At 38.4% G+C, this 27,738-nt stretch overlaps 1 protein-coding gene across 4 annotated transcripts in view; it reads left to right on the forward strand.

Annotated features, from left to right (window-relative positions):
* Positions 1-25,941, forward strand: part of MYB (MYB proto-oncogene, transcription factor) — a 35,468-nt gene extending 9,527 nt beyond the window's left edge. For 2 of the 4 annotated variants that reach the window (XM_043888485.1, XM_043888486.1), the window contains exons 6-15: positions 733-967; positions 2,841-2,921; positions 3,364-3,468; positions 4,731-4,985; positions 7,879-8,021; positions 9,056-9,170; positions 9,261-9,386; positions 10,254-10,364; positions 13,099-13,206; positions 24,620-25,941. In XM_043888485.1, the coding sequence (XP_043744420.1) occupies positions 733-967; positions 2,841-2,921; positions 3,364-3,468; positions 4,731-4,985; positions 7,879-8,021; positions 9,056-9,170; positions 9,261-9,386; positions 10,254-10,364; positions 13,099-13,206; positions 24,620-24,736 (1,396 nt within the window). In that variant the 3' untranslated portion in view covers positions 24,737-25,941. Of the gene's footprint in view, positions 1-732; positions 968-2,840; positions 2,922-3,363; positions 3,469-4,730; positions 4,986-6,043; positions 6,407-7,878; positions 8,022-9,055; positions 9,171-9,260; positions 9,387-10,253; positions 10,365-13,098; positions 13,207-24,619 lie in introns of all 4 variants that reach the window. The other 2 variants (XM_043888488.1, XM_043888487.1) reach the window with 2 other exon arrangements.
* Positions 25,942-27,738: the final 1,797 nt, after the last annotated feature.

Here is a 27,738-nt window from a genome sequence, read left to right on the forward strand (position 1 = left end):
TAGCATGCATTCCCCCACCCCCACTGAAATAGTAAAAAAGAGGCTTAAAACGGTTTTTGTTTTTTTTTTTTTGAATTGAGAAACTGTTTTCCTGAGAATTGAAAAACTTTAGTAAAAATGCTTTGCAGTTTAAAAATATATTGGGAGTTAGCCTCTTTTCTTTCTGGATGCCATTTTACAAATATCACCTCTGCCTGCTTTTGGAACAATTTTAGATGTTTTCTGAAATGTGGGAGGATTTTTTTACTCAAAATCTCTAGCTAATACTGTTCTAGATAAAGAATAGACATTGAGGCAGCAGCAACATCATTATTGCTCACCAAACTTTACTGAGTGCCTATTGTGATGGGTATGTGGGTCCACAACTCAGAGGAGTAATTTTCTGGAACAACCAGGACGTTAAGTTGTATTAGAGTCTTGTACCACAATCAGAATAAGCATGAAAGGGATTGTATTGAAAATACACTTAACAAGGAAACAAATGGCTAAAAGATTTCAAAATTTGTATAAAACTATAGAATTTCCATATTAATGTAATTTAGAGAAAGCTCTGTGTTTTTAATTAGTTAATTGGGGCAGCATGCTTTAAAGAGGTAGAGAAGAGAGGAATACAAAAACACTAGTACTGGACCAAAAGAAAGGTCTCTGTTAGAAACAGTTTTCTGTCAATTAACTGTAATCTGAGTTGAAATTGTTGTTTGTAAAATGAATATGTGATATATTTCTGTGCAGAACTGATAATGCTATCAAGAACCACTGGAATTCTACAATGCGTCGTAAGGTTGAGCAGGAAGGTTATCTGCAGGAGTCTTCTAAAGCCAGCCAGCCACCAGTGACCACAAACTTTCAGAAGAACAGCCATTTGATGGGCTTTACGCATGCTCCACCTTCAGCTCAACTCCCTCCAGCTGGCCAACCCTCAGTTAACAGTGACTATTCCTATTACCACATTTCTGAAGCACAAAATGTAAGCTGTTCCTGAGAATTCAGTTTAATGAGAGAGATGGTTATTTTGTTACTAGTTCCAGGTAATAATGATTATTTCTAGTGAATACTTAGTTTTCACAAACATGCTCATGATCAGCTGAGAAGGGTAGGTATTGTCATCCCTAATATGAATCCAGAAATGAGGATGTTAAGTGATTTGTCCAGGGTTACACAGCTTATAGAGATTGTCCAGACTAGAATCCAGGTTGTTTGGTTTTAACTTGCTGCTTCAAATCTAATTTGAAGTTAGCTTTTGAATGTAAATTTACTTAACAAGGTATTGCTGAAGAAGTATTAGGGCATGGAGGTGCAGTTGTATCTAGTACTTTTCTCTGCCAAAATAAAGAGTGTAATATTACATTTAAAGGGGAAATAGTTTGACATTGAAATTTAACAGATGATTGTAAGTTCAGCTCTGGTAGTGATCTAGCTGAAAGGTCTTAATTTATTCATTCAGTAAATAAGTGTTTACCTTCTTACTGAGAATCAAGAGCAGTTTCATGACTGACATCTGATGTTTTTGTTTTTTTTTTTTTTATTTTTTTATTAGTTGGAGGCTAATTACTTCACAACATTTCAGTGGGTTTTGTCATACATTGATATGAATCAGCCATAGATTTACACTTATTCCCCATCCCGATCCCCCCTCCCACCTCCCTCTCCACTCGATTCCTCTGGGTCTTCCCAGTGTACCAGGCCCGAGCACTTGTCTCATGCATCCCACCTGGGCTGGTGATCTGTTTCACCATAGATAGTATACATGCTATTCTTTTGAAACATCCCACCCTCACCTTCTCCCACAGAGTTCAAAAGTCTGTTCTGTATTTCTGTGTCTCTTTTTCTGTTTTGCATATAGGGTTATCGTTACCATCTTTCTAAATTCCATATATATGTGTTAGTATGCTGTAATGTTCTTTATCTTTCTGGCTTACTTCACTCTGTATAAGGGGCTCCAGTTTCATCCATCTCATTAGGACTGGTTCAAATGAGTTCTTTTTGACGGCTGAGTCAATATTCCATGGTGTATATGTACCACAGCTTCCTTATCCATTCATCTGCTGATGGGCATCTAGGTTGCTTCCATGTCCTGGCTATTATAAACAGTGCTGCGATGAACATTGGGGTGCACGTGTCTCTTTCAGATCTGGTTTCCTCAGTGTGTATGCCCAGAAGTGACATCTGATGTTTTTTATCCTCCTTTGAATCAGTGAGATTCTTCATTTCTTGATATTTATATCTATGGAAATAAATTTTCATAATAGGTAGGAAAAGAATAAAGAGGAAAAAAATCAAGATTGCAAGACTTGAATCTTAAAATTAACAATAATAAATGGTGAAATTTATCCAAGAATTCAGAGCTCATAAGCAAATTCTATGCAAAACATTCCCAAGTAGTTTTTACTTTCTCTGTCTAGTCTGTAAATTTGACTGCAGACTTTCCTAAAAAGTCTCAGATGAATGAACTATCCTAAGAGCTGCTGTACTCTTTGCTAAAACTCATTATAATTCACAGAAAAATATTTTTATTTATAAACAGCTAGTGGCAGCTGTTTTTGGCATCAAAACTTCTTTCATACACTCATGAATGTATTTTAGATTATATTTTTCTTCCTGATTACTTCCTGTCAGAATTGATGAACATTTTAAATTTGTTTCACTGTGTTGCTTTAATATTATTAAATGTTGTGCTAAAATTTCAAATTAGAGTTGGATTTTATTTATTTTGCTTTGTGAATTTTATCAGAAAAGTGCTTTTTTTTCCTTAGTCTTAGCATGAAACTTGAGGAAGCCACCAAGTCCCCTGAAGCATGTAACCATGAATGACTCGGCCTTTGTTTTCATTTTTGACGTAGGTCTCCAGTCACGTCCCATATCCTGTAGCATTACATGTAAATATAGTCAATGTCCCTCAGCCAGCTGCTGCGGCTATTCAGGTAAGCCCACTGTAAGATCATTTCATAAAGAAGCTCATTAGTTGCTCAAGGCACCGCTCTGGTTCTTTCATCCAAACACTTATTTCCACCTGATCCACTGAAGTTAAAAAAATGCGGGACAGTGAAAAGACGGGCGGAGTTCTGGCCAGCAGCCTATACTTCCTGATTGAATTAGCGCCGGAACCTCTGGTTCTCTGATGTTAGAAATTGAAACAACCCCTCTGTCAGCATCTCCTTGAGCCTCACGTTTCGCATCGCTCCCTTATGTCTGGGATAACACTCACAGAGATTTCTATAGTGGCCAGATTCGGTTGGCGTTGGTTCCATGCCAGGGTTCTTTGGGTTCTGTGTGGTCCCTTGTGAACTGCAGGCCATGACCATTGTATTTACAGCTACCAACCAGGCCTTTGTGTTTTTTTTCTTGCTTAACTTTTCATTTCAGAGACACTATAATGATGAAGACCCTGAGAAAGAAAAGCGAATAAAGGAGTTAGAGTTGCTTCTAATGTCAACTGAGAATGAACTCAAAGGACAGCAGGCTCTTCCAGTAAGCTGTCTCTGCGTGCTTGATCAGAGCGGTGGATAATGGGTTGACCCCAGGGTTCTTCTATATCTTTTCCTTTATCTCTAACTATCACACTAATCAAGACTCCCTATATCGGTATCACAATATGTGTTGACTAACTTGGAAGTCGTCCTTTTGTGTTGCCGTAGAAACTCAATATCCATTTGTGAGTCTCTTACTCAATTTATTTTTTCTTCAGAAGGACTGTAATCAGTTTAGTGAGTAGCAGAGAAAAAACTGAACATTTGCAATTTTTTTTTACAAAGCTGTGTGTCTGGTGCCTATTCATTGAGTTTTTTTCTATTATTTTTCTTAAGCTAGATTTTCATTTTTATCATTTCAAACATGATTTGGTGTATGCCCAGTATATCCATGTAAAATATATGTATATGTATATATCAAATCTCTCCATAAATAAGTGACCCTCTTTTGTTTGCATGCACAAAAGCCATGTGGACCATTATTGAACTTTGACATCTTTTCTAGTGACTGGACGGCAAACTGGGAAAGCAGCTTGTACTTTGTAACATATGTAGTTAACCAACAAAGAGAATAAAAGATACGATACCCAGTAGGTATCCTCAGGAGTAGATTTCTTTTTGGTTAAATAATAAAATGATTATGTGCCTTTGATAGTTCGACCACTTTTTAACTTTAGTTAATGTTTTGCAATTTCTCCTGTTGCGTGGTCATGCTGAAAGGAGACTTCTGTTAATTTGCTCTTCTGCTTTTGTAACCACGTTGATTTGGCAGCTCTTTACTGCATCGGTGCAATCTGTAGCATTAAAAAGGAATAGAAGCCACAAGGATATACGCAGATAAAAGAAACTCTAACTTTTGAATCTTCCTTCCAGCCCTTGTGTAGATTAGGGTGAGAAGAATAGCCCACTTAATTCCTAACAAACATTCATGGTCCTTTTGGAAATTATGTTCAAGTAGATCTTTAAGACAGTCCACGTGAGAGTTGTTCCTTGTAACAGAGTCCCTCTGTTTGCAATTTTAACAAAATGATGACAATGAAGGTCATCCATAGATGACAGCCTATATACCACTACTAAAAAGTGGGGTCTTGCATTGATAAAAGGAAACATCTTGACAACTGTTTCATAGGCGCAAGTTCTGGATGATGCAATGGCTTTTATCTTTCCTCTAACAGCATCTGATACCTTATGCAACTTCATTGCTAAGTTCCTTCTCCCTTTCTTCTCCCCGCTCTTTCTTTATTCCCCCACCCCCCTCCTTAGACACAGAACCACACATGCAACTACACCGGCTGGCACAGCACCACCATTGGCGACCACACCAGACCTCATGGAGACAGTGCACCTGTTTCCTGTTTGGAAGAGCACCACTCCACTCCATCTCTGCCCGCGGATCCCGGCTCCCTACCTGAAGAAAGCGCCTCTCCTGCCAGGTGCATGATCGTCCACCAAGGCACCATCCTGGACAATGTTAAGAACCTCTTAGAATTTGCAGAAACACTTCAATTTATAGATTCTGTAAGTAGAATTTTTAAGCAAGTTAATGTTTTGGGAAGAGGAATTAGGAAACCCACTTCTCAAATCGTGGCCATTTTCTGTAGCGAATATTGTGTTATTAGCATATAGTAATGTAAACGTGTAAGTGTGACTTTAGTTTTCGTGTGTTTCTTCAATATCTGGTTTCTTAGGCTACCCGCATAAAAGGTAGCTTTTCACACATTTCCTTCAAAATGTATTTTTATAAAAATAGTAAAGTCAGTGACCTTTAAGTAGAGCTTGGGCTATAGGAATATTTGGATTATTTTAAACTCTTTTTTTTTAAACTTTGTTTATTCCTTTGTGTTTTCCTAGAACTGTGCTTTGCTTTTGGATAGCTCATTAAGAATTACGTTAAGAAATATTTTGGAGAAGGAAATGGCAACCCACTCCAATATTCTTGCCTGGAGAAATCCCATGGACAGAGGAGCCTGATGGGCTACGGTCCATGGGGTCGCAAAGAGTTGGACACGACTGAGCGACTTCACTTCACTTCACTTAAGAAATATTTAGAACTTAAAGCAATCTTCCAATGTATTTGAAGTGGTAATAAGTTCTCTGGTGGTACATGGCTTTCTCCACAAACATTGATTACTGATTACTGGTCCCAGCTAGCTCACTGACACAAACCATCTCCGGTGAAACAAACTTGAATTCAGCATCAGAAAAGCTGACAATTCGTTTTCTTTGTTTCCCAGTTGATTAAAACGCATTTACTGCATCCCCATCAGACAGAGGATGAACATTGCCAAGATGTGCCACCCAAGAGGTTTTCTTTTTGCTTTGAACTGCATGCAAATGATAGAGTACTGGGAGCTCCCTGCAGCGCCCGGGAGGGCCAGCCTCGAGGCAGCATGTGGGACACACCATGCTCTGTGCCAGAACAACTGTTTCAATCTCCAGGCTGTTTCACAGGAAGTCTAGCAAGGGGGCCAGGTGTTTTCTTTGCATTCAGCATCTTTCTCAGTGCTGTGTTTCAGGTGATGGCACACACCACGCACACACTCTCTCAAAGTTCTGTGCCTCCCACATTGTTTCAGGATGCTTCATCGTGGGGTGATCTCAGCAGTTTTGAATTCTTTGAAGAAGCAGATTTTTCACCTAGCCAACACGATGCAGGCAAAGCCCTCCAGCTTCAGCAGAGAGAAGGCAGTGTGAATAGACCTGCAGGAGAGCCTAGCGCAAGGGCGAGCAGACGCAAGTTGAGTGAGGGTTCACTTGACCTGCCCAAGCCCTTCCCTCCTGCGAGGCCCAGCACAATTCCACGGGTCATCCTTCAAAAAAAGCGGGGCCAGGCCAGCCCCTTAGCTTCTGGACACTCTAGTTCCTTGGTACTTGCTGACGTCAGCAGTTCAACTCCCAAGCGTTCCCCTGTCAAAAGCCTACCATTCTCCCCCTCGCAGGTAGAGCGCAATTTCTGCACAGCTGTTACTAATTTTCAACAGACACCTGAGCCTTAATAATCTAGAAACTAATCCTTTGGAACAAATGACTAATTACTGTTGTCTTCACTGATTTCGTTCCATCGTTGCCTCTAGCTGCTGCTAAGTCATACTGCCTCCGAGAGTTTAGGCTGTCTGTAGACTGACTGATGATTTTGTCATAGTTCTCTCTCTGACTTTCTGGTGATTTGAAGGATGGTTAGTTGCATGGAATGTGCATTTATTTCCTTCCACACTGGAGTTTAACATTTCTATCTCTTCATTATCTCCCATCCCTTCCCTCCCTTTAAAAACTTTAACAGATTTTCTGTCTCTTTGTTCACTTATTATTACATGATTCACTGACCCAGGGGAGGAGGGGACCAAATGTTTAGATAACATTTGAAGTGCAACTAGAAAATTTAAAGGTTCCAATCCATCTTCAAGTGAAAAAATTTTGGAAGAAAATGAGGAACAAATGCTTAAGAAAAATAACGTACGTTTTAATTTCACTTTCCCAACATTGGCTCTTCTGAGTCATGCCATAATATTTTATTAGCACATTTTTTTTGCCAATGAATGTTCTTGTTTCATATACATTTTTAAGGCATAGAAATTATAATTCTTATCAAAGATTGTGTTCCTTAACTATGTAAACATTTGAAGTTAATTTGGCACTTTAAAACATTTTTCCAGTTATGTCTGTTGAGTCTGTTTTAAGAACAACTCTAAGTGTGAGCAAATGATATGCCCACTAAAAAACTGATCTTATTTTTCACTTGTATTTTCCAGATTCTGTTCTGGAGTATATTAGTTCTGTAAGACTTTAATGATATTCCAGAAAAATACCTAAATATACAGGTATATAAGTTTGGGAAACACTGAATTGAACAAAATTAAGGCAGTTTCTTTACTGCAGGATCTCTCAAAGTTTTTAATACACTAATGTGCATTGTGAATTTCCAAGAGACTACAATATGTTTTCCAAATTTGTTTTACCTTAAAGCCATTTGAGGAACACCTATTACTTTCCCAGAACATCAGTGTTTTGAGAGATACAGGTTATCACTTAAGAATTTTCTACATAATGTCAATTTTATACAATGATGTTTCCTAGATGACTAAAGAGAAAAAAAAGTATGAAAGAAAAACGATTACTTTCCAAAAGAAGTCACTTCAACACTTTTAGCATTAATAAAAAGTGCATCTCATTCTCCTTAATGACAAGTGTCATTTATTGAGAATGTTTTCTTAGGATTTTGGAAGTTTTTTTGCAAATTGTATTCCAAATCTTGGGTGCTAAATTGAAATAAAATGCTATGTGCTTGTTAACATCATTATTTCATATAGTGGGTCAGTAAAACATACCTACTTGTTAACATTGATTTTTAAATTGGGCTGAGTAAAGAATCACTGTTTAACTTAAGTATTTTTTTCTTTCTTCTCGTATTTAGTTCTTAAACACTTCCAATAACCATGAAAACTTAGACTTGGAAATGCCTTCTTTAACTTCCACCCCACTAAATGGTCACAAATTGACTGTTACAACTCCATTTCATAGAGACCAGACTGTGAAAATTCAAAAGGAAAATACTATGTAAGTCGTTGTTTCAAGAAAAAAATTATTTGTTTTATTTACTTATAGTTAATTAATAGAAAATAGTCCCCAAGTGTCTGATCTACTTATATGTGCATAATTTACTGATCCACTTTTATGTTCACAATCGTGTGTATTTCCACATTGAATATGTCTGTCCTGGGCATGTTAGAGCTACCTAGAGGTGGAAATGGGGGAGAATAAACTATCTTTTGTAGTTCACTTCACAGTTTCCTATATATCTAGAGGAAGTTTTAATATAACTTTTCCATTCAGTTTTTCTGTTTGTTCAGTAAGTCTTTTTCATTGAAAACAAGATTTTCAACATCCTTTCCTCTCTAATTATAAACTTTGGAATGAGTATGGTTCTTTATGTAGTTTATATTTTTAAATCTTATTTTTTCTTTCTGAAATTTATCTATAGATTGGACCTGTTTTGCCATCCCCAGGAAAAGTATATAATTAAAAGTCAAGGAATGATTAAGCCATTGTTTATATTCAGTAAGGGCTTAACCAATTCCAAGAAATGCCAGCGAACATCAATATAAATTATAATAAACCTTTTAAAAATGCAATTTAAAAAAAAATGCAATTTTATTATTTCTGATACCATAAATACATTTTAAAAACAGTTTTAAAAACCTTTTAGTTTTCAAAGGTTAGCATGTTTTCTGTTGTGAATAGTTAGATATTGAATAGATAAAGTTGATTTGTAAATGACATCAGATCTTCATAATGCTTATGCTCATTTTAAAGGCTTAGAGTCACTACATGTATTTTCAGAATGATTAAAGAAAGATGAGAAATATTTTAATGCTCTTAGTTTTTGGGTATGATATTTTGAAATATTTGGAAATACATGATAGCCATATTATCTTTTCCTTAATAATACATACGTGATCCATCAGCAGACCCTATTTTATATCACTAAGAGTTTATTGTATTTAGTAGAAGAATATTACATTTAATAGGTAGAGAAACATAAGGGACATATGATCTTTCATATTGAACCAATTCTTGTTTTCTTTTTAAAGCTTCAGAACTCCAGCTATCAAAAGGTCAATTCTAGAAAGCTCTCCAAGAACTCCTACACCATTCAAACATGCACTCACAGCTCAAGAAATTAAATATGGTCCCCTGAAGATGCTAGTAAGTTCTAGTAAATTTCATGGGTTAGTTGGTTTATTAATACAGATAGAAAATTTCCTCTGATGCAAATGTACCCAATCTTTCCTTCAGCCTCAGACACCGTCTCATCTAGTAGAAGACCTACAGGATGTGATCAAACAGGAATCTGATGAATCTGGGATTGTTGCTGAGTTTCAAGAAAATGGGCAGCCTTTACTGAAGAAGATCAAACAAGAGGTAAACATGGGATCCTTTGAAAAGAACAACCCTGCTCCCCTTGTTCCTTGTGGGCAGCTTGACGTGTCTGGTGTGGTCACTGTAGAACATCATGTTTCATGCAATATTTTCATATGAGATGCTGTTAAGAGGTACCGCCAGGCTTGGCAGCATATGCATGCCACCTTGTAATTGGGAAGCCAAGCCACTTCTATTTCCTTCCTGTTTGAACAGAAAAGATGCTAGAAAGGATAGAGGAAAGAGAAGGAAGCCACTTTGTATTGTACTTTTTAAAATTACTAATATAGAGATGGATAGATGACTGACTGATACATAGATGTTTAATTGTTGGCTATCATGGAGAGTTGAAACTAATAAAATAATGGTTTCTTTAATTCATAGTGTAAAAGAAAGGGAATCTCACTTGCCAAGATCAAAGTTTTAGCTTGGTGTCAGGAAGCATTTCCAGCAGGTTAGATACCGGGCCTTTTGAATTTATTTTCATATGAGGATAAGAGGTTGAGAGATTGGCCAGAGATTGACTTTTTCTTCAGCTTTACTGAGATATAATTGACAAAAATTATAAGACATTTAAAGTGTACAATGTGGTGTTTTGATATACACGTACTTTGTGAAAGGATTCTCCCCCATTGAGTTAATTAACATATCTATTACCTCACATATTTACCTTTTTTCCAGTGATGACATTTAAGTTCTACTCTCTTAGCAAATTTCAACTCTACAATATTGTGTTATCAGCTATAGTCACCATGTTCCCCATTAGACCCTCAGACTTTTTTCATCTTACTGATACTGACTCTTGAGTGTAACTGTTTCTGGGGACGTTCTAGCTCTAGAGAGAACAAAGCGCTTCCTGTTTGCTTTTAGGTGGAATCTCCAACCGATAAAGCAGGGAACTTCTTCTGCTCAAACCACTGGGAAGGGGAGAGTCTGAGCACTCAGCTGTTCACGCAGGCGTCGCCTGTGGCAGACGTGCCAGTAAGTACACCCCGTGTTGTAAGATGCTGGCTCACAGAATTCTGTGTGTGGCACGTGGGGCCACTGTGGTTTCGGCACTCTTTCGTGCATCATACTTCTCAGTATTCTTCACATTATTTTCTTATGGTCATCAGTGTTGAACATACAGTGAGATTTTGTCCACGTGTTGGAAATAGATTCTGTTCTACTGCAAACTTGTTTGTTGTTTATTCACTCATGAGTTGAGAGTCCTGGCTACTTAAAAAAATCTATGGCATGTAAATACATATTTCCATGAAAACAATGCTAATTTTTACATTATCTTTTAATTTACTTGTCTTTCTTCTAAAAGTAGTACAAGTTTCTCCTGCGATCTGAAAGTAGAGCATTCCTGTGAAACCTTTGGTGGTGGTTTAGTCACAAAGTCATGTCCGACTCTGGTGACCACATGGACTTTAGTCCACCAGGCTCCTCTATCCATGGGATTTCCCAGCCAAGAATACTGGAGTGGGTTGCCATTTCCTTCTCCAAGGGATCTTCCCAACCCAGGGACCAAACCCAGGTCTCCTGCATGGCATGCGGATTCTTTACCACTGAGCCACCATAAAGCAAAGAAACCACTTACCTTAGGACTTATCTTACTAACAGGTGCAAAAAGTAAATCGAATTTTAGAAAACAAAACAAAGAAACAAATAAAAACAGACTCACAGATGCAGAGTACAAGCTAGTGTACTGAGGGAAAAGGGGTGGGGAGAAGGATGAAATAGGTGAAGAGGTTTAAGAGGTACAGGCTCCCAGGTATAAAATAAATATTACAGGGATATAATGTATAGCAGCTGGAGAATCCCATGGACAGAGGAGCCTGGCAGGCTACAGTCCACGGGGTCACTAAGAGTCGGACATGACTGAGTGACTAGCACTTTCGTTTTTCGCTTTCAATGTGTAGCACGAGAAAGATAGTATTTTATAATAACTGTGTATGATGTGTAATGTATAAAAATATCGTGTTGTACATGTTGTACACCAGAAACTAATATAATATTTTCAAGCAAGTATGCTTCAGTCAAAAATGAATAAAAATAAGTAAATTGAGATGAAGATGCTCCTACCAGTTCTAAACTGTGGCACCTGATGCTGAGATGCTGAGAGGACCGCCTGGGAGGGAACGGGGTGCGCCACTCACTGCTCAGGGTGTGAGCTGCCTCTGTAATAGTTGGCTGCAAAACAAGAGCAAAAATTCTCTTTGGATTTCTATTGGTTAGCCATTCATGAAAATAAATACTAACGTAGGGCTTTCATCAGAGTGAAGTGGTGTGAAGTGAACTTTTGAATAGCAGGGGATACCTGTATTTCCTCCTTGGTAAGTTGTCTCCTGTTTGGTTTTATGTAGCATCTGTGTGTGCGTGCATGCTCAGTCCTGTCAGACTCTTTGTATCGGGCATAGTGCTAATCATAGTGTATGTAGTAAATGCCCTTTATCATACACAATGTTGCGTTGCTTTGGTTATGACCATTTTTTAAAACAGACTATTTTTCAGAGCAGTCTTAAGTTAGTAGCAAAGTTGAGCAAAAGATAACAGAGATTTTCCAGGTATCCTCACCCTCACATATGCACAGCCTCCCCCTTGGCAACATCACCCACCAGGGGGTTACATTTGTTACAACTGATGAGCCCACATTGACACATCGTCACCCTAAACCCACAGTTTACCCCAGAGTTCACTCTTGGTGTTATACACTCTATGTATTTGGACACATTTATACTGACATTTATCCACCGTTATAGTATAATAGGGCGTAGTTTCACAGCCCCGAAGGTCCTCTGTGTTCTGTCCTGCTCTCCCCCTCAACTTCTGGCACCCACTGATCTTTTTGGTCTCTATAATTTTGCATCTGCCATAATATTATATAGTTGAAATCATACAGTATGAAGCTTCCTGACTAGCTTCTTTCACTTAGTAATATGCTCTTAAATGTTTTCTGTGTCTTTTCATAGCTTGGTAGTAGTTGTTTTGTTTTCCTTTTCTGTTTTCCTCTTAGTTAACCATTATTTTAAAAGTTTGTAATTTGTGAATGATTACCCTTTTCTCTTATGAAGAATCAGAGGTAATAGCAATTGCTAATATTTACTCAGTGTGTACAGAGTGGTGATTAATATTCTCAGAGCTTTAGATGCATTAACTCAGATATCTAACCCTCACAAGCGCCCTACAAGGCTGGTAACATTGTCATTTCCATTATACTAGCAGGGAAACTGAGGCATGAGGAAGCTTAGTCACTGCTTAAGATTGTATAGCTTATAAGGGGTGGTTCTGGGTTAGAACTTTGGTTCTAAATTCCATTCTTTTCACCTTTAAACTATACTACCATTTAATCTGTAACTTGAAAAAATTTCTTACCATTATATGAAATGAACAGTTCTCTCACCAGAGCTTAGTAAATCTTTCATTTTAAAGATGTGTCTTTATCAACTCATTTAGCAGATGTTTTTGAGTGCCCTGCCTCATTCCTGGAACTGTGTGGGACCTCAAAGCTTTTTGTTTTAGTGATGTTTGCCCCAGTGGGATTAGGGTTAGTGCAGAATTGAGTTCTCCATTTAGCTCATTGGGCAGAGAATTTCTGGCAGATACCTGCATTTTTTTCCTGCTAATGCGTGTCAACTCATAGTAATCTACTCTTTCAAGTGTTAGAATTCTGTCAGTCCCCTTATTATCCTACCTCATTTCAATTTCAAATTATTCTCTTTCCCTTTAGAATATTCTTACAAGTTCCGTTTTAATGACGCCAGTATCAGAAGATGAAGACAATGTTCTCAAAGCATTTACAGTACCTAAAAACAGGTCCCTGGCAAGTCCCTTGCAGGTAATTACTATTCCAGCATTGGTATCTAAAAAGTCATTCACTATAAAACTTTTTTTTAAAAAAAACATTTTAGATGTAGTGCAGTGATGCTTTTAAATAATTCCCAATGTCTAAAAGACTCCTAAGATTCCTTGTTGCCACTCATATGAGACTCACTGAAAATTTTTTTATTAGAGCAAGCTTCCAAAGAATGATGAAGTGAAGCATTTCTTACTGTGACTGAGACTAAGATTGTTAATCACATGTGACAGTATCTCTTTCTTCTGCTTTTAAAGGTTTTCTTAAATAATTGGTATAGTTTACTTTTAGTTTCAAAATTTTTACTTTTTCTATTCCCTCACTAAGCCATCAAAGCTCAGACCTTATTTAGATTTTCAATGAAGTTTGAAATTAGATAGCTAGAAAAGAATTACAACATATTTGACTATCAGAATGAGAAAGTCAACTGTCAGTGTTATGTGGCTAATCTCTGGTTGAACATCTGCTCTCGGGTTTTAATATCAAAAGAGATTTCCCTTTTTCTGAAGTAGGTGTATGTTGATGAAATACAACAAATTCCAAATTAATCCTGAGCCAAATGTAAATAAGAATGCAAATTTGCTCCCTTAAATTATTTACAGTGGTTCCCAGCATTAAATAACACAGTACCCAGCCACCTGCAAAGCAGCCCCCTTCATCTCCCCCTTGCCACGCTGAGGGAAAAACCATAAACCCTGGAGCACATAGAGAACCTGGATTCAGAAGTGAAAAGTCACATTTGTCCTGTGAGGGAAGGCACAGTATGAGACGGTGTGATCTGAAAGAGTGTCCTGTTCCGGAATGGGCTTTCTTGTCACTGTGGTCGGCCTGCACTCTCCAAATTAGGAGAATCTTAAAACTACACCCTTTAAAGCATTTGTGATACTTAGCATTCTTTTTAAGAAGTGCAAATACAGCTAGAAGGGCTGTAGGCACACTTTGTGTCTTAATTCCATCAGATTGCTCTCCTTGGACTGATCCTACTGCTTTGATGAAAGGTGACCATTGACTAGAGTGTGGTCTAGGGAAAGACAGTCCTTGAGGGGATCCAGAGTCTTTCCTGAGTTGATCAGACCTGGGTAGAAGTGTGAAGAAGACTCAGAATATGGCACAGAATGGGGAGATGAGGAAAAGAACAAACTCTGCATAAGGGGGAACCCAGAAAGGAGATTAGAAGAAAGCAAAGGTCACCCATTACAAAATTTTACCTAGAGCTGCTCCTAGATCCAGAATGAAAACGCTTTTTTTCTTTGTTTTTCTTGCCTTCTTCCTCCATGAATTTTTTGGCCCTGGGTTTCCAGAGGATAGGATTTGGCTAGTGCTATTAGTGCATTAATTAAGCTTTATTATTAAGCTTTTAATTAATTAAGTTTTATGTAATTTTGTAACCTAGGCTAGGATCTGACTTATAGTAGTAAGAAAAAGTGCATTCTAAGTGCTAAATTGCAACATGTAAATATATTTGGGGACAGTTATCATTATGAAGTTGAAAACCCCTAAAGTTGAAGAACCCTAAGTTCTTTCCCTAAAACTAAATCCTAAAGCTTTTGGCCTAACCAGATAGTGTTCAGCAAAACCTAAATCTAAACTTTTATGCAAAGATAAAATATATTAAGCCAAACACAGTACAGATATCAAATATGTATTATATAAAAGTTGCCAACAATATCAGTGTTTATAAAAATAGGTTGGCTAATTCTTACCTTAAATGTTTTAATGCTATTGAATTAAAAAAATAATCAATATGGAACTTTATTATCATTATATTTTATTTAATGAGACTATTGGGTTGGCCAAAAGGTTTATTCAGATTTTTCCATAACATCTTCTAAGCAAACTTCTTGGCCAATCCGATATTGCTCATCCTTGAAGCTCAGTATTAAGTAGTTGCTCTGTTTTTATTAATCTGTATTTTCTAGCATATCAATGAGTCATATTTGGTACTCTTCAGATTCTATCATTGTATACTGAGATTAAGCCACCTACATACATCAAATGGTGAAGGTAACAGTTGTCAACTCCACCCACCTAAATAATTGACACCACAAGCTGATTTTGGAGTCAATTCTTTCATGTACACTATATGGTTTTACTGATGTACACCACTCAAATATGTTTTAATAACTTGCTATAATAGATAACTAATTCATTTTAAGAGTGAATGGCACCTACCAAGTATCTCCTTCATTTTGTGTCATGGAAACCTAGCTTCTAGTACCATAGAAATATATGATTTCTAAAAAGTTTCAAGTTTTTGTGATAAATATTAGAAAATGCATCAGGTCATTCATTCTAAATATTTAAGCATATATTGCCTATATTTCATATAAACCTGGCTCATTAATATTTATATAGATTTTTAAACAATTTAGTAATCTTTTTGTTAAAACCATTATGATTTATCATGTATTTCCATTGATAATTCAATTTGACCTAATTGAACAGATTTTTCATGCCATGGTACTGTTGAATATATTGTGCATTTGTTAACTGACCTGGCCATTCAACTTGAGTACTTTATATAGTCTAGAAATTTTATAATTTGTACTTTTAATAAACGTATCAATTTAAATGGGATTTTATCCAAACAACCTAGACATTTCGTTAGAGTACATTTAATTAAAACAACTAAATTTGACTCCTAAAATATTTTAAAATTCTGATACTTCTAAAATACGAAATGTTTGTCAGTTGAATACTGCAGATGATTGTCCATCTAACTGACTAAATACACTTGCTTTGGTACAAGAGAAGTTTATTGACAACTACACCAACCCTGCAATTCTGTGTTCTGTCATTTCAGTGTTAATGGTTCCTGACTTAATCACACCCACAACACTTTAAGCAGAGCAGTTATTGTTTTGAGGTCCCAAATATTGGGATTTTATAGTTCAGATTCTAATGCACATGTAAATGCATATGCCATAAGTCACTTCAGCCATGTTCGACTCTTTGTGACCTCATGGACTGTATCCTGCCAGTCTTCTCTGTCTGTGGGATTCTCCAGGCAAGAATACTGGAATGGGTTGCAAGGCCCTCTTCCAGGGGATCTTCCTGACCCAGGGATTGAACCTGTGTCTCTTATGTCTCTTGCATTGGCAGGAGGGTTCTTTATCACTAGCGCCACCTGGGAAGCCCTGCTTAGACACGAATACGTGTAATAGCTACATTTCCTTCCTCTCTGCTTGGAACCAGCCATTTCCCCAAGTGCCATGATCTTTTAGTGGGAAAGGGTATGTAGAGACCAAACTCAGGCTGCTAGGTATGCCCATTTGTTATATGGATTGTCATTGAGAAGCAAAGAATTTTAATAGCTTGAGCTTTCCATGTATCCCCTAGTCCATAAGCTATAATGTTTAGAGGCAACTATAAGCCATTATGCACAAACAATGTTATATTTGTTTTTGAAATTATTTATGCTTGATCTTTTTTAAAAAGGAATTTGCAGCAGCTGCATAATAGTATAGTTGGATTTCTTCTTCTTTTTTTTTAGTTGCCTTAACTTTAAAAACAAACAGGGACAGGACTCATAATAAAAATATTCTGAGACTTTTTTGATATTTGTGTCTTTCAGGTAGCTCAGAATACGTGAGCTTTTCAGATCATGGTGCCAGTTTCTCCATGTTGTATGGTGGTAGAGAATAGTCTAGAAGGTTATAAAATGATCACGAATGAGGAAATAGATACTCAGCTTAGAAAACTTGCAGTTTGGGATGGAAAAGGCAGGTTCACTGTGGAACCCTTCTGGATCCTGCTATTTGAAAGTTACTCTGAAAGGGGCCAAGACTAGCAGACAGACAGACAGACAGACAGACAGACACACACACACACACACACACGCGCCGTGCACAGAACTCCCTCAGTAAGGAGAAGAGAATTGCCTGTGCTTTTGATTTGCTTTACATTTTGAAATAAATAACATTTTGCCAAATAAACATTCCCTAAGGTAGACATTTTCATTGGTAGATCTGAAACTACACTTAAGTTAAAAGCCTCTGAACTTGTGTATTTTTCTCTTAAATTATAATTTGCTTTTATTCCTGTTTAAAACCCAAATGTAAAAGATGTGTTCATATGCTTTTTACTCGCTCTCTTTCCTCTTTTTTGTAACCACAGAGTGACAGCCTTAAATTTTAATTTCCTGACTTGGCTTGTCTTCGCCTTACTTTTTTAAAAGTGAGTTTAATTTAAGTAAATTTCTCAAGCTATTCATACTTAAACACATTTGCGCAGCATCAAAGAATCTTACAGTATTATTGCAAGCAGCTGAAACTCACTTTTCCAGTTCCATGTGCTTTGGATTGCTCCTAACTTTAGTATGAATTGTTTATGAATTTTTCAAAGAATGAGGCAAACCCTTTTTGCTTGATCGGCATGGCTAAGAAGTGTGATACACTAGCATGCACACAACAGGCACCTGGGTTCTGATCCAGACTTCATCAGTTTCCAGTTGCATGTTTTTAATTCATGAACTTCTTCAAACGAAAATGCTCATCGGTATACTGGGGACTATAGTTTGTCCTCCATTTATCATACAGGGTTGCTGTGAAGATCAAATGGATATAATATTACTTTCAGAATGACAGCACTCCCACCAGCGTGCATTGGTGGGGCCTCTTTTAGATGGTCCCTGTCCTTAGAAACGTACGCAGGGAGGCTTCAGCAGCAGCCAAGTCCGCTTGCACTGAGGGGCGTCATTTCTTCCCACATGTTCTTTCTCCTTCCTTCTTCCACTCTGGCAGAACTGTGTCAGTGGGTCACCAAAAGAGATTGCTGATTCAACTGATTCCTGAAAAAAAGGTAGTCAGATCTCTTCGGTATTATGGAGATCAAACAACTGATTTACTGGTCTTCTCATTTTTCTGCTGCCTGTGTTGGCATGTCAACAGACTTAGAAACAGTCCGTCTCCATGTGACATAGATCTTTCCGGGCATTTCTTAGTGTTGGTATGCTGTTGTTGACCTGCTTCCCTGGATACCTCTGTGTTCACTTAGTTCTCCCTTGGGTCACTTTTTTTCCACTTGCCCTGGCAAGGTTTCATATAGCTGTTAGTAATATTTCAGCAGCCTTCTTTCAATATATCTTATAAAATAACTTTGCCATGTATAGTTTTGGGATGAACTGGAAAGGCTAAATGAGTGAGGAGGGAAAGTTGAGCTCAAATTCAGAGTGCCTTACCCCAGAGAGTACAAGACCTGGATTTTTTTTTGTTTGGTTGGGTTTGGTAAACACTGTGATATTGGATTTTCCTTGGACCAACAGAGGTATAATTGCTTTAATTGGCACTTGCTTTAATCTTAATAGTTAAAACCAATACGTTACTAAGGAAAGAGGTTTTCTTCCAAAAAACTGTGACACCTGAGGTTATGTGATTAAAACTGTTGGGGAATCTATCAACAAGTAAGATGAAAATATCCCTAGAGACACTGGGGACAAACTCCAAATTTGGAGAAAGACCATTCTTCATAGTAATTGTTAACTTAGGTCTGGGTGGCATGTGGAAGCACTGGTGGATGGGGCACCCCCCAGCACCATCTGCAACTTTGATCCCTTAACTTTTAGGGCTCTTTTCTATGAAAAGTTATCAATCCTGAAGTTGGGCACATTTGATTGTTTTGTGCAGCATTTATGCACAGGAAAAGTTTGATAACAACTAACCTTACCTCAGTGACCCTTCATCTCAGGTTTATTCTTGACTTTCAAGATACAACTAAAGATTTCTACGTTATCTCTTATAACAAATACATTTTAAAAGATGCCTCTTTGAGTTCTGATTTTTAGAATTTTAGTTCTGGGCTTCCATGATAGCTCAGTTGGTAAAGAATCCTCCTGCAAGGCAGGAGACCTGGGTTCGATCCCTGGGTTGGAAAGATCCCCTGGAGAAGGGAAAGGTTGTCCACTCCAATATTCTGGCCTAGAGAATTCCATGGACTGTATAGTCCATGGAGTCTCAAAGAGTCAGACACGACTGAATGACTTTCACTTCACTTTCACTTTAAAAGTCTTTTCTATGGATAGATTAAATGGAATAATCACATAATTCTTAAGTCTTTTGGACACCATCTATGTCTGCTATTATTTTAAAAACTGAAACAGAGAAATGTAAAACCATCTCATAAGTTGCTTTGGTTTTACAAAATCATTCTTTTATGACTTCCATAGGTTTCTTATGAGCTCTGTAAATTGTACAACACATACCCTGCCAAGGCTGTTGATATCAGCAGTTACTGTGTGAAGTTGCTCTATGAATGTCACAACAATAGTGGTTCTTGTTCAGCGTGATGAAAAAAACCATTCATATTCTTAGTGAAAAATATGAAGATAATCTAATTCCGACAGAAAATCACCTGTGGACATGGTTTTGTCTCATTTGATTTCTTCTGTTTTCTGCCGAGGATCAGAGTATTTATTTAAAGTGCTTCAGCAGGATATCCCAGTTAGAGCTCTGACAGCCTGTTTACAGTTCATCTCTGCCCAGGGGCGGTCAAAGATACATCATGGATAAGTGAGATGACTTGCGGGCAAGAGGAGGAGGATGTGTGGCAGGATTATTAACTTTGAAATGAATTAGGGTAGCGTGACATGTCTGCAACAGCCCCATGGGTTAGTCATTTAACAGGGATTCATGTGCAGAAATTCTCACCAATTCTTCAGTGTAAGTGAAACTAACCTTTATGGAGAGGGAATAAGGAAGATACACAAGGATCTACTTGACAGTATTTTAAAAAAAAAATCCTTCTAGCATGAAGACATTTAAATCTTCTTTTGTTAAACTATTCTGTCTGCTTGAAAAGTTGGCCTAGGACCCTAAGGCTTCAAGGTAAGGAGGGAGAAAGAAATTACAAGAAGAGGCAGCTGCCCTTTCGGCTGGTGGACGTCAACATTTCTTTTCTTACCCAGTACTTGACCTTCTGCTCTTACTTTGCTTTCGTGAAGTAGGTATGTGACTGCTCTGACCAGTTTTTCCATTCTTGGTTGTAAAAAGTATTAGCTTTATACTTTCAAGATGCAGAAAAGGAGCTGTCCTCTCAATGCTCTCCTTTTTGTTCCGGTCTGTTTTTCTTGCACAAAGTGGGTACTGTGCCCTGCTGTCTGTCTACTGGGAGATTTAGGTGTTCCAAGTCATCTTGTCCGCTCTCTGCTATGAGCCTCAGGACTTGGGTGTCCCTGAAATGCGCTGCTTTCTGAAATCTGGATATTTCAGTTAACTTGATATATTTCTTCATAAATTTCATTTCTTCTTGGGAGAGGCTGATTGAATTTTTTTCAAAAAATTAATTTAAAATATAGGGTACATTCTTTGTATTGATCTTGTTTTAAATATCTGGTCCTGGAGGAAAAGCCAAACATGAATAAAATGATGAGCCATCTGAGAGAGCCAACAAAACACGACGCTCAAGTTGAAAATATACTAGGGGGTGATAATTGTTTTAGAGTCTCCTGAACAGACACTGGGAATTCTGAATTAAGTATCATATTGTCAAGTGTCAGAACTTGACTTTTACTAAGAGACATTGTAAAAGCAAGCATGTTGTTATTTAGTCGCTAAGTCGTATCCAACTCTTTGCCACCCCATGGACTGTAGCCTGCTAGGCTTCTCTGTCCACTGGATTTCCCAGGCAAGAAACTGGAGTGGGTTGCCATTTCCATCTCCAGGGGATCTTCCCAACCCAAGGATTGAACCTGGGTCTCCTGCATTGGCAGGCAGATTCTTTACCACACAGCCAACCTGGAAAGTCCAAAAGCAAGCATAAGATTCTTGTACTATATGGTACTTTAAGATACTTAATTTCATTTAATATAGAAACTTATTTTGTATTAATTGAAGCATAGCTAAGTAGAAAAATTCTTAGCTAGAGAAAAACATAAACCATCCTCTCTTCCTTGCTCCTCACTTTTACCTCCATTTTCACTTTTTTCTCCTTTCCCTCTTATTTGTTTGTCTGTATTCTTTCAAAACATACGTTTTTTAGTTTTGTGTGTATCTTTATTTTATGTTTATATATAAGATTAGTATTAAAATATTCTGCATCTTCTTTAGTCATCTGATTTTATTATCAGTGTACTTTGTTCTGTGTTCATCATTGATTCTAAGCCCTGCATAGTACTCGTGGTGGACAGCCATCATCTTTGATTATCCACTCTCCAATGGCAGTTATTATATGTCATATTGTTATTTTGTCTCACGTTGTCATATGTTACGATGGCACATTCTTATATGTCACATTATCATATATGTTCTATGTGTGTTACTACAAACACAAGCTCAATAATTACAATGATTCCATTTTATTTTGTTAATTGGGTTTCTTGTGTCATTTTGGTATTCCAGTGCTGCACTGAAAAATGTTAGCAACAACATGTGAGCAATCAACTAAACTAAAATATGGGATTTGAATGGACAGATTTACACCAGAGAGATATGTATATTTAATCCACTTCCTTCAAACTAGAGTTCAGTGTTGTTTAGTCATTAAGGCATGTTCAACTCTTTTGCAACCCCATTGACGGCAGCACACCAGGCTCCTCTGTCCTTCACTGTCTCCTGGAGTTTGCACAAATTCATGTCCATTGAGTCAGAGATGCTATCTAACCATCTCATCCTCTGTTGCCCCCTTCTTTTGCCTTCAGTCTTTCCCAGCATCAGGGTCTTTTCCAATGAGTCAAACTACAGAAACACCATTTATTCAGAACTGTATCATAGAATGCTTAAACTACCCTGGTGATTTTATTTAGAAAACATTAAATGTGACTCAGTGGCAGAAGTCAGCCCAGAACAGATGTCATCTTTGTCCTGTCGTTTTGTGATTCACAGTTCCAGGAAAATATTATAATCAATCTTGCTTATGTAGTATTTCAAGTCATGTATTCAGCCTCTGAGCCTTGAGAGTAAACATGTGTAAACTTGGATGGTGCTTTTACGTTGGCAGTGAGCTGGCACAACAGATTGGGCAGAAACTGGGAAATCTAGTTTGTGTCCTGTGAAAGTTTACAAGTTAGAAACATGGCACTGTAAATCATATGCCACTGAAACCTTGTTCCAGACCCTAGGCAAAGAAGTCCCATCACCACACAAACACCATATTCGTTCAGAATTATCCTACCTCTCTGTTAAATAGTCTGATGACCTTAACACCTCATCTCAGTGTTTCTTCCTGCATTCTGAGGCCCTGCTGACCGGACCACACATTTCCGAAGCAGCAACTTATACATACTCATTAGAGCCTGGATTCACACTCCTACTTCATCACTTCTTAGCTGGATGACTTTAAGGATGTTGCCCACTTCTCTCTTCCTGTAAAATTGCCTGCTCTGTAAAACAAAGGTAATGAGCCATGCCTAATCCACAGGTGTTTGTGAGAACTAAATGAGATGATACATGCAAAATACTTAGAAACATGAGTGGTACTCATGTTTAATCCTCTTATTCCTTCCTCTCTGTCTCCCTGTCCCTCCCACAAGCAATGTACAAATTGCAGCTTCCTGACTCTTTCATGTTATTTTGCCACCTGGGTTACCCTCTTTACCACCTGTTGATCTCAATCCTGCCTATTCATGCCCTCTGCCCAGAGCATGGCCCTGGCTGTTCCTGGGCGTCCTACCTCCTCTTCTTCTGGCTGTGACGCCACAGACCTTTCATCTGCCTGCCATCCCTTCACCGGCGTCAGGGGCTCGTTTCGTCTCTAAAGCAGGGGTCTCTACCTCCGGGATCTCATGCTTGATGATCTGAGGTGGAGCTGTTGTAATAATAATAGAAGTAAAGTGCACAGTAAATGTAATGTGCTTGAGTTATCCCGAAACCATCCTCCCGCCCTTGGTCCATGGAAAAATTGTCTTCCATGAAACCGATCCCTGGTGCCAAAAAGGTCAGGGACCACTGTTCTGAGGGACACTTGAGGCTCTAAAGAGCAGAGGCCTTTTCTTTTCTTGTTCTTCTGTCCATGAGAAACATCCCACTTGGATATAAATACTAGGAATAGCTGTGCTTTTTCTAAACCACTGACTTACTTTTGAGCTTATGGACAGCAAATCTTACAACTGCTTGTGTTTCTGTGTTTCTCTTTGCATTGACTGCTAGAGAGCTCAGAGTTAGTTTTGAGATTTACATCTTGTTGGTGCATTATAGTTCACGGCAAGTATTTTGAATCCAAATCTCAGCTCTTTGTATTGTTTATTTTTTCCACATTTCTTGGTGACCCACCCTTATCTATGTTTTAAATCCTGTTCATTTATATTCATTTTGTAAGCATCTTCAGTACTCTTGGGAGCTAAGTAGGGCAGACTTAATGCTCTAAAGAGCAGAGGCCTTGCATAAATCTTAAATAGTTTGGTTTGAAGCGACATGGAGGGCAGACGGCTTCCCTGGTGGCTCAGCGGTAAAGAATCTGCCTAGGATGCAGGAGACACAGGAGACCGGGGTTAGATCCCTAGGTCGGAAAGATCCTCTGGAGGAGGAAATGGCAATCCACTACAGTATTCTTGCTGGAAAAGTCCCATGGATAGAGGACCCCTGTGGGCTATAGTCCGTGGGGTCAAAAAGAGTCGCACATGACTGAACACGCACACATGGAGAGCAGGTAGGAGCAGGGCTAGGCAGAAAGCAGACACAGGTTCAAAACCATTCCACAGCTTCCCCACTGATTGGCTTTGGGCAAGTTATCTGCATTTTCTGAGTCTCCATTTCCTGCTCAATTAAAGAGAGAATGAACCCCCACCCAGGGTGGCTGTGCTGTGTAAATGAGATCATGTGTGTGAAGAATCTGGATCCGGATGCTGCCTGTGAGATATTAGTTCCATCCTGTATCTTTCAATGCATCTTTAAAAAGTAAGCTATTCTAATAAATAGAAATTACTTAATTAATTGGTATTTCATTGATCAATATCCATTTTAGTTGATACATTTAAATGTAATTAACTTGATTAAAAATATGTACTGTGTTTAGTAAGGGTTGATCAATTCTGGCACCTATGGGAGCTGCTTCCGTGGGCAGCTCAAGCATTCACCAGTTTGCTCAAAGAGTCAATGCCCACAGCTCACCTTAGGTATGTGGGGGACTGGACTCATTCCTGTCTCTAAGTCTGTAAAATCTGCTAATAGACAAAAAGCACTCAAACATGAAGATACAGCTGGATCTTATCATACTGCTTGGAGTGGGTTTTCTCTCTTCACGACAAACAATTTCTGATAATTAATATCACTTAAGAATGCTGAATTCCTGGTTGTCAGAGTGAAGATTTTATCTGACAAAGGCTCCCCCGTGTCTCCCACTTGCTATCTGGAGGTCGGCATTTTTTTCTGCTGGGCCAGGTGGGGTTGGGAGCCCATCCGTGGGCTAAAGCATGTGCTTGGCGCTCTGACCTTGCCCTTACCCTCTCTCTGCCCACCCCTGTTAGCCTTGTAGCGGTGCTTGGGAATCCGCATCCTGTGGGAAGACAGACGATCAGATGACAGCTTCCGGTCAGCCTCGGAAATACGTGAATGCCTTCTCAACCCGGACTCTGGTCATGTGAGACGTTTGCAGACAAGCATTATGGTTTTCAGAACACTTCAAGTTGACTTGGAATATAGCATTCCTCTACATGAAACTTTTCATGAATGGGAGAAGAGCCTATTTTTGTTGTGGTACAACAGTTGAGAGAAGCACCAAGTGCATTTAGATGGGTGAAATCGTGTGAGATTTCACCCACCTAAACGGATTTTTTAAAAAATTAATAAGTGTAACAGTTTTACCTAAATTATTAGGTCATGGATTGTAGTCAGTGGTTAGTATCTTAATGGAGATTTTTTTTAAAAAAACATAAAATGATTTATCTGTATTTTAAGAGGATCCAACAGACCAGTATTTTTTCTGTGATGAGGTTTTTGAAATTTAACACAAAAAAAAGGTACTCCAATATCACTTTTCTCAATCACTAAACACAATGCATTACTATAAATGTTGGCTTCACTCCGTGGAATAAGTAATCAATATTGTAAATGCTCATTTATGGTCAATAACATTGGAGGTACGTTTATTGTACCAAACCATTTTATGAGGGTTTTTTTGTTGTTGTTAGCTTGCTTTAAAAATTATTACTGTATGAAATAGTTTTATAAAAAATTATATTTTTATTCAGTAATTTAATTTTGTACATGCCAAATGAAAAAAAAAATGTGTTTTGCTGCTATGGATTTAGCCTGTAGACATGCTGCTAGTTATCAGAAGGGCAGTAGTGCTTGGGAGGGAGAGAAAAGAAACTTGGTGTTAGGTAATTGACTATGCACTAGTATTGTCAAACGTTTTTATTTTATATATATATATATATACATATATATATATACTTTTTTCCTTTTGTAATACATTGGAAAACTTATTTGGGAGATTTTGCATTTGTGGTTGTTTCTTGTTTTCTTTTTTTTTTGTTCTTGTTGGTTTATAAGAGGGTGCATTGCACTTCTTTATTGGGAGATCTGTGTTGTTGATGTCCTGTGTTTTGTTTTGAGTTCAGCCTGACTGTTCTTTAATTCAGGGCTTATGTGTTTAATCAGCATTCTCCAGAGTCCTTAAGTGTATGCTCTCAGAACTGCCACACACAACCTGTGTGTTTGCAGCTGGGGTCGATAGCCAGTTGCTGCCTTAAGAACCTTTGGTGCAAGATGGCCGGTACTGAACTTTTGATATGACAGTGTACTTACTGCCTTGTAGTGAAATAAAGCTGTGCCCTTATTTTACTTACTTTTGACTTCTGTCTTACTTCTGATTGTGGACAGTAGTTACACTTTTAGGAAAATGAAGTGAACACACCATCTGAACTTGAAGAATTCAAGAATTGTAACTTTGGAGAAAGAAGAACAGGCAAGCCAAGTTAGTTCACAAATGATCATGTGCAGAATGACAGCTGGGAGGAATCTTCCAGAATCTAGTTCAGAATCTTCTAGCATCAGTCAAGGCTCCAGAAGCATTTAAATTGGGGTAAGGCAAAGAGAGTTGATTTACAAGGGTACCAATACCACGGATGTGGGCAGTGCGTAGGAGGACACCATGGGCGGGGCCCGCACACGAATGCAGGCCTGAAGGGTGATGTCATGTGGAGGGCGCAGTCATGGAAAACAGGAGCCCTTCTTAAAAAATGTATTACTTATTTATTTGGCCATATCACACGGCATGTGGTATCTTAGTTCCCCAACCAGAGGTCAAACCCAGGCCCTTGGCAGTGAAAAAAAAAAGTCCTAACCACTGGACCACCAGGGAATTTCTGTAAGCAGGAGCCTTTAAGAGGAGCAGTGACCTTTGGAATCCTCACAGGAGGAGAGCCAAGGGTAAGCCTTAATGTTATATCCCCATATCCCTCCCATCAGACTTCCCTGGTAGCTCAGCAGATAAAGAATCTGCCTGCAGTACAGGAGACCCTGGTTCAGTTCCTGGGTCAGGAAGCTCCCCTGGAGAAGGGATAAGCTACCCACTCCACTATTCTTGAGCTTTCCTGGTGGCTCAGATTGGTAAAGAATCTGCCTGCAATGCGGGAGACCTGGATTTAATCTCTGGGTGGGGAAGATCCCCTGGAGGAGGGCATGGCAACCCACTCCAGTATTCTTGCCTGGAGAATCCCATGGACAAAGGAGCCTGGTGGGCTACAGTCCGTGGGGGCAGACACGACTGAGTGACTAAGCACAGCATAGCACATCCCTCCCATCTCTGCCAAGGGTCCGCATTGGTAGAACCAGCCAGAAGCCAGAAGGCATGGGAGCACCTGGATGTAACAGCTGGTCAGTCACCAAGGGCAGAACCAGAGGACATTTTCCTGTTGGGATAAGGACAAGGCCACCCAACTGAGTCATCCATTCTGGGCAACTTCCTGTTTTATGGATGAATTTCCACTGGCTTCCGCCTCTCAGCTCAGTCTTCTCACTGTGGTACCACATCCCTTTCATATATGTTCCCTGCAATTTCCTTTAGTCACTCCTTTTCAACTCAGATTTTGAGTTCTCATAGGAAGTGATGCAGTTGGTATTCCTAGAGCCAAGGATTTGTTGCCCCTAATTACTAGTCTTTAAGACTACTTAGTATTCTTTGGTTCTCTTTCTAATAAATGATAACACATCATCCCAGTGTTAGGAAGCTTATTATAGACATGCACCCTCAGAACATTTCCAGGTGCTAACTCTGCCACTTACTAGGAGCTTGAACTTAGACAAGTCACTAACCTCTCTGAGCCTTTTTTCTCCATCTGTAAAATGAGTTCATTCCTACATGCACTCTTGTTAAATAATGCACTATATAAAAGTTTGTTATTACATAAGCTTTCCATAATTAAGTGATGCATGCTGTGTGATGTGTCAAATGTTCAGTTGGTTCATAATGTGCATTGGCAGTTGTAACGTTCAACTTAGGGGTCAGTGGATATCTGTTGAAATAAATTAGTGGCAAGATTGAACTCAGCATTATATAGAATTAAAATAAATATTTACTTTTGCAATAAGTACTTAACCCAATAACTAGAGACTAAAAATCTAAACTAATGAAAAGAAGTAT

Source organism: Cervus elaphus, chromosome 26 (assembly GCF_910594005.1).
Source record: "Cervus elaphus chromosome 26, mCerEla1.1, whole genome shotgun sequence".
Classification (NCBI taxonomy): Eukaryota; Metazoa; Chordata; class Mammalia; order Artiodactyla; family Cervidae; genus Cervus; species Cervus elaphus.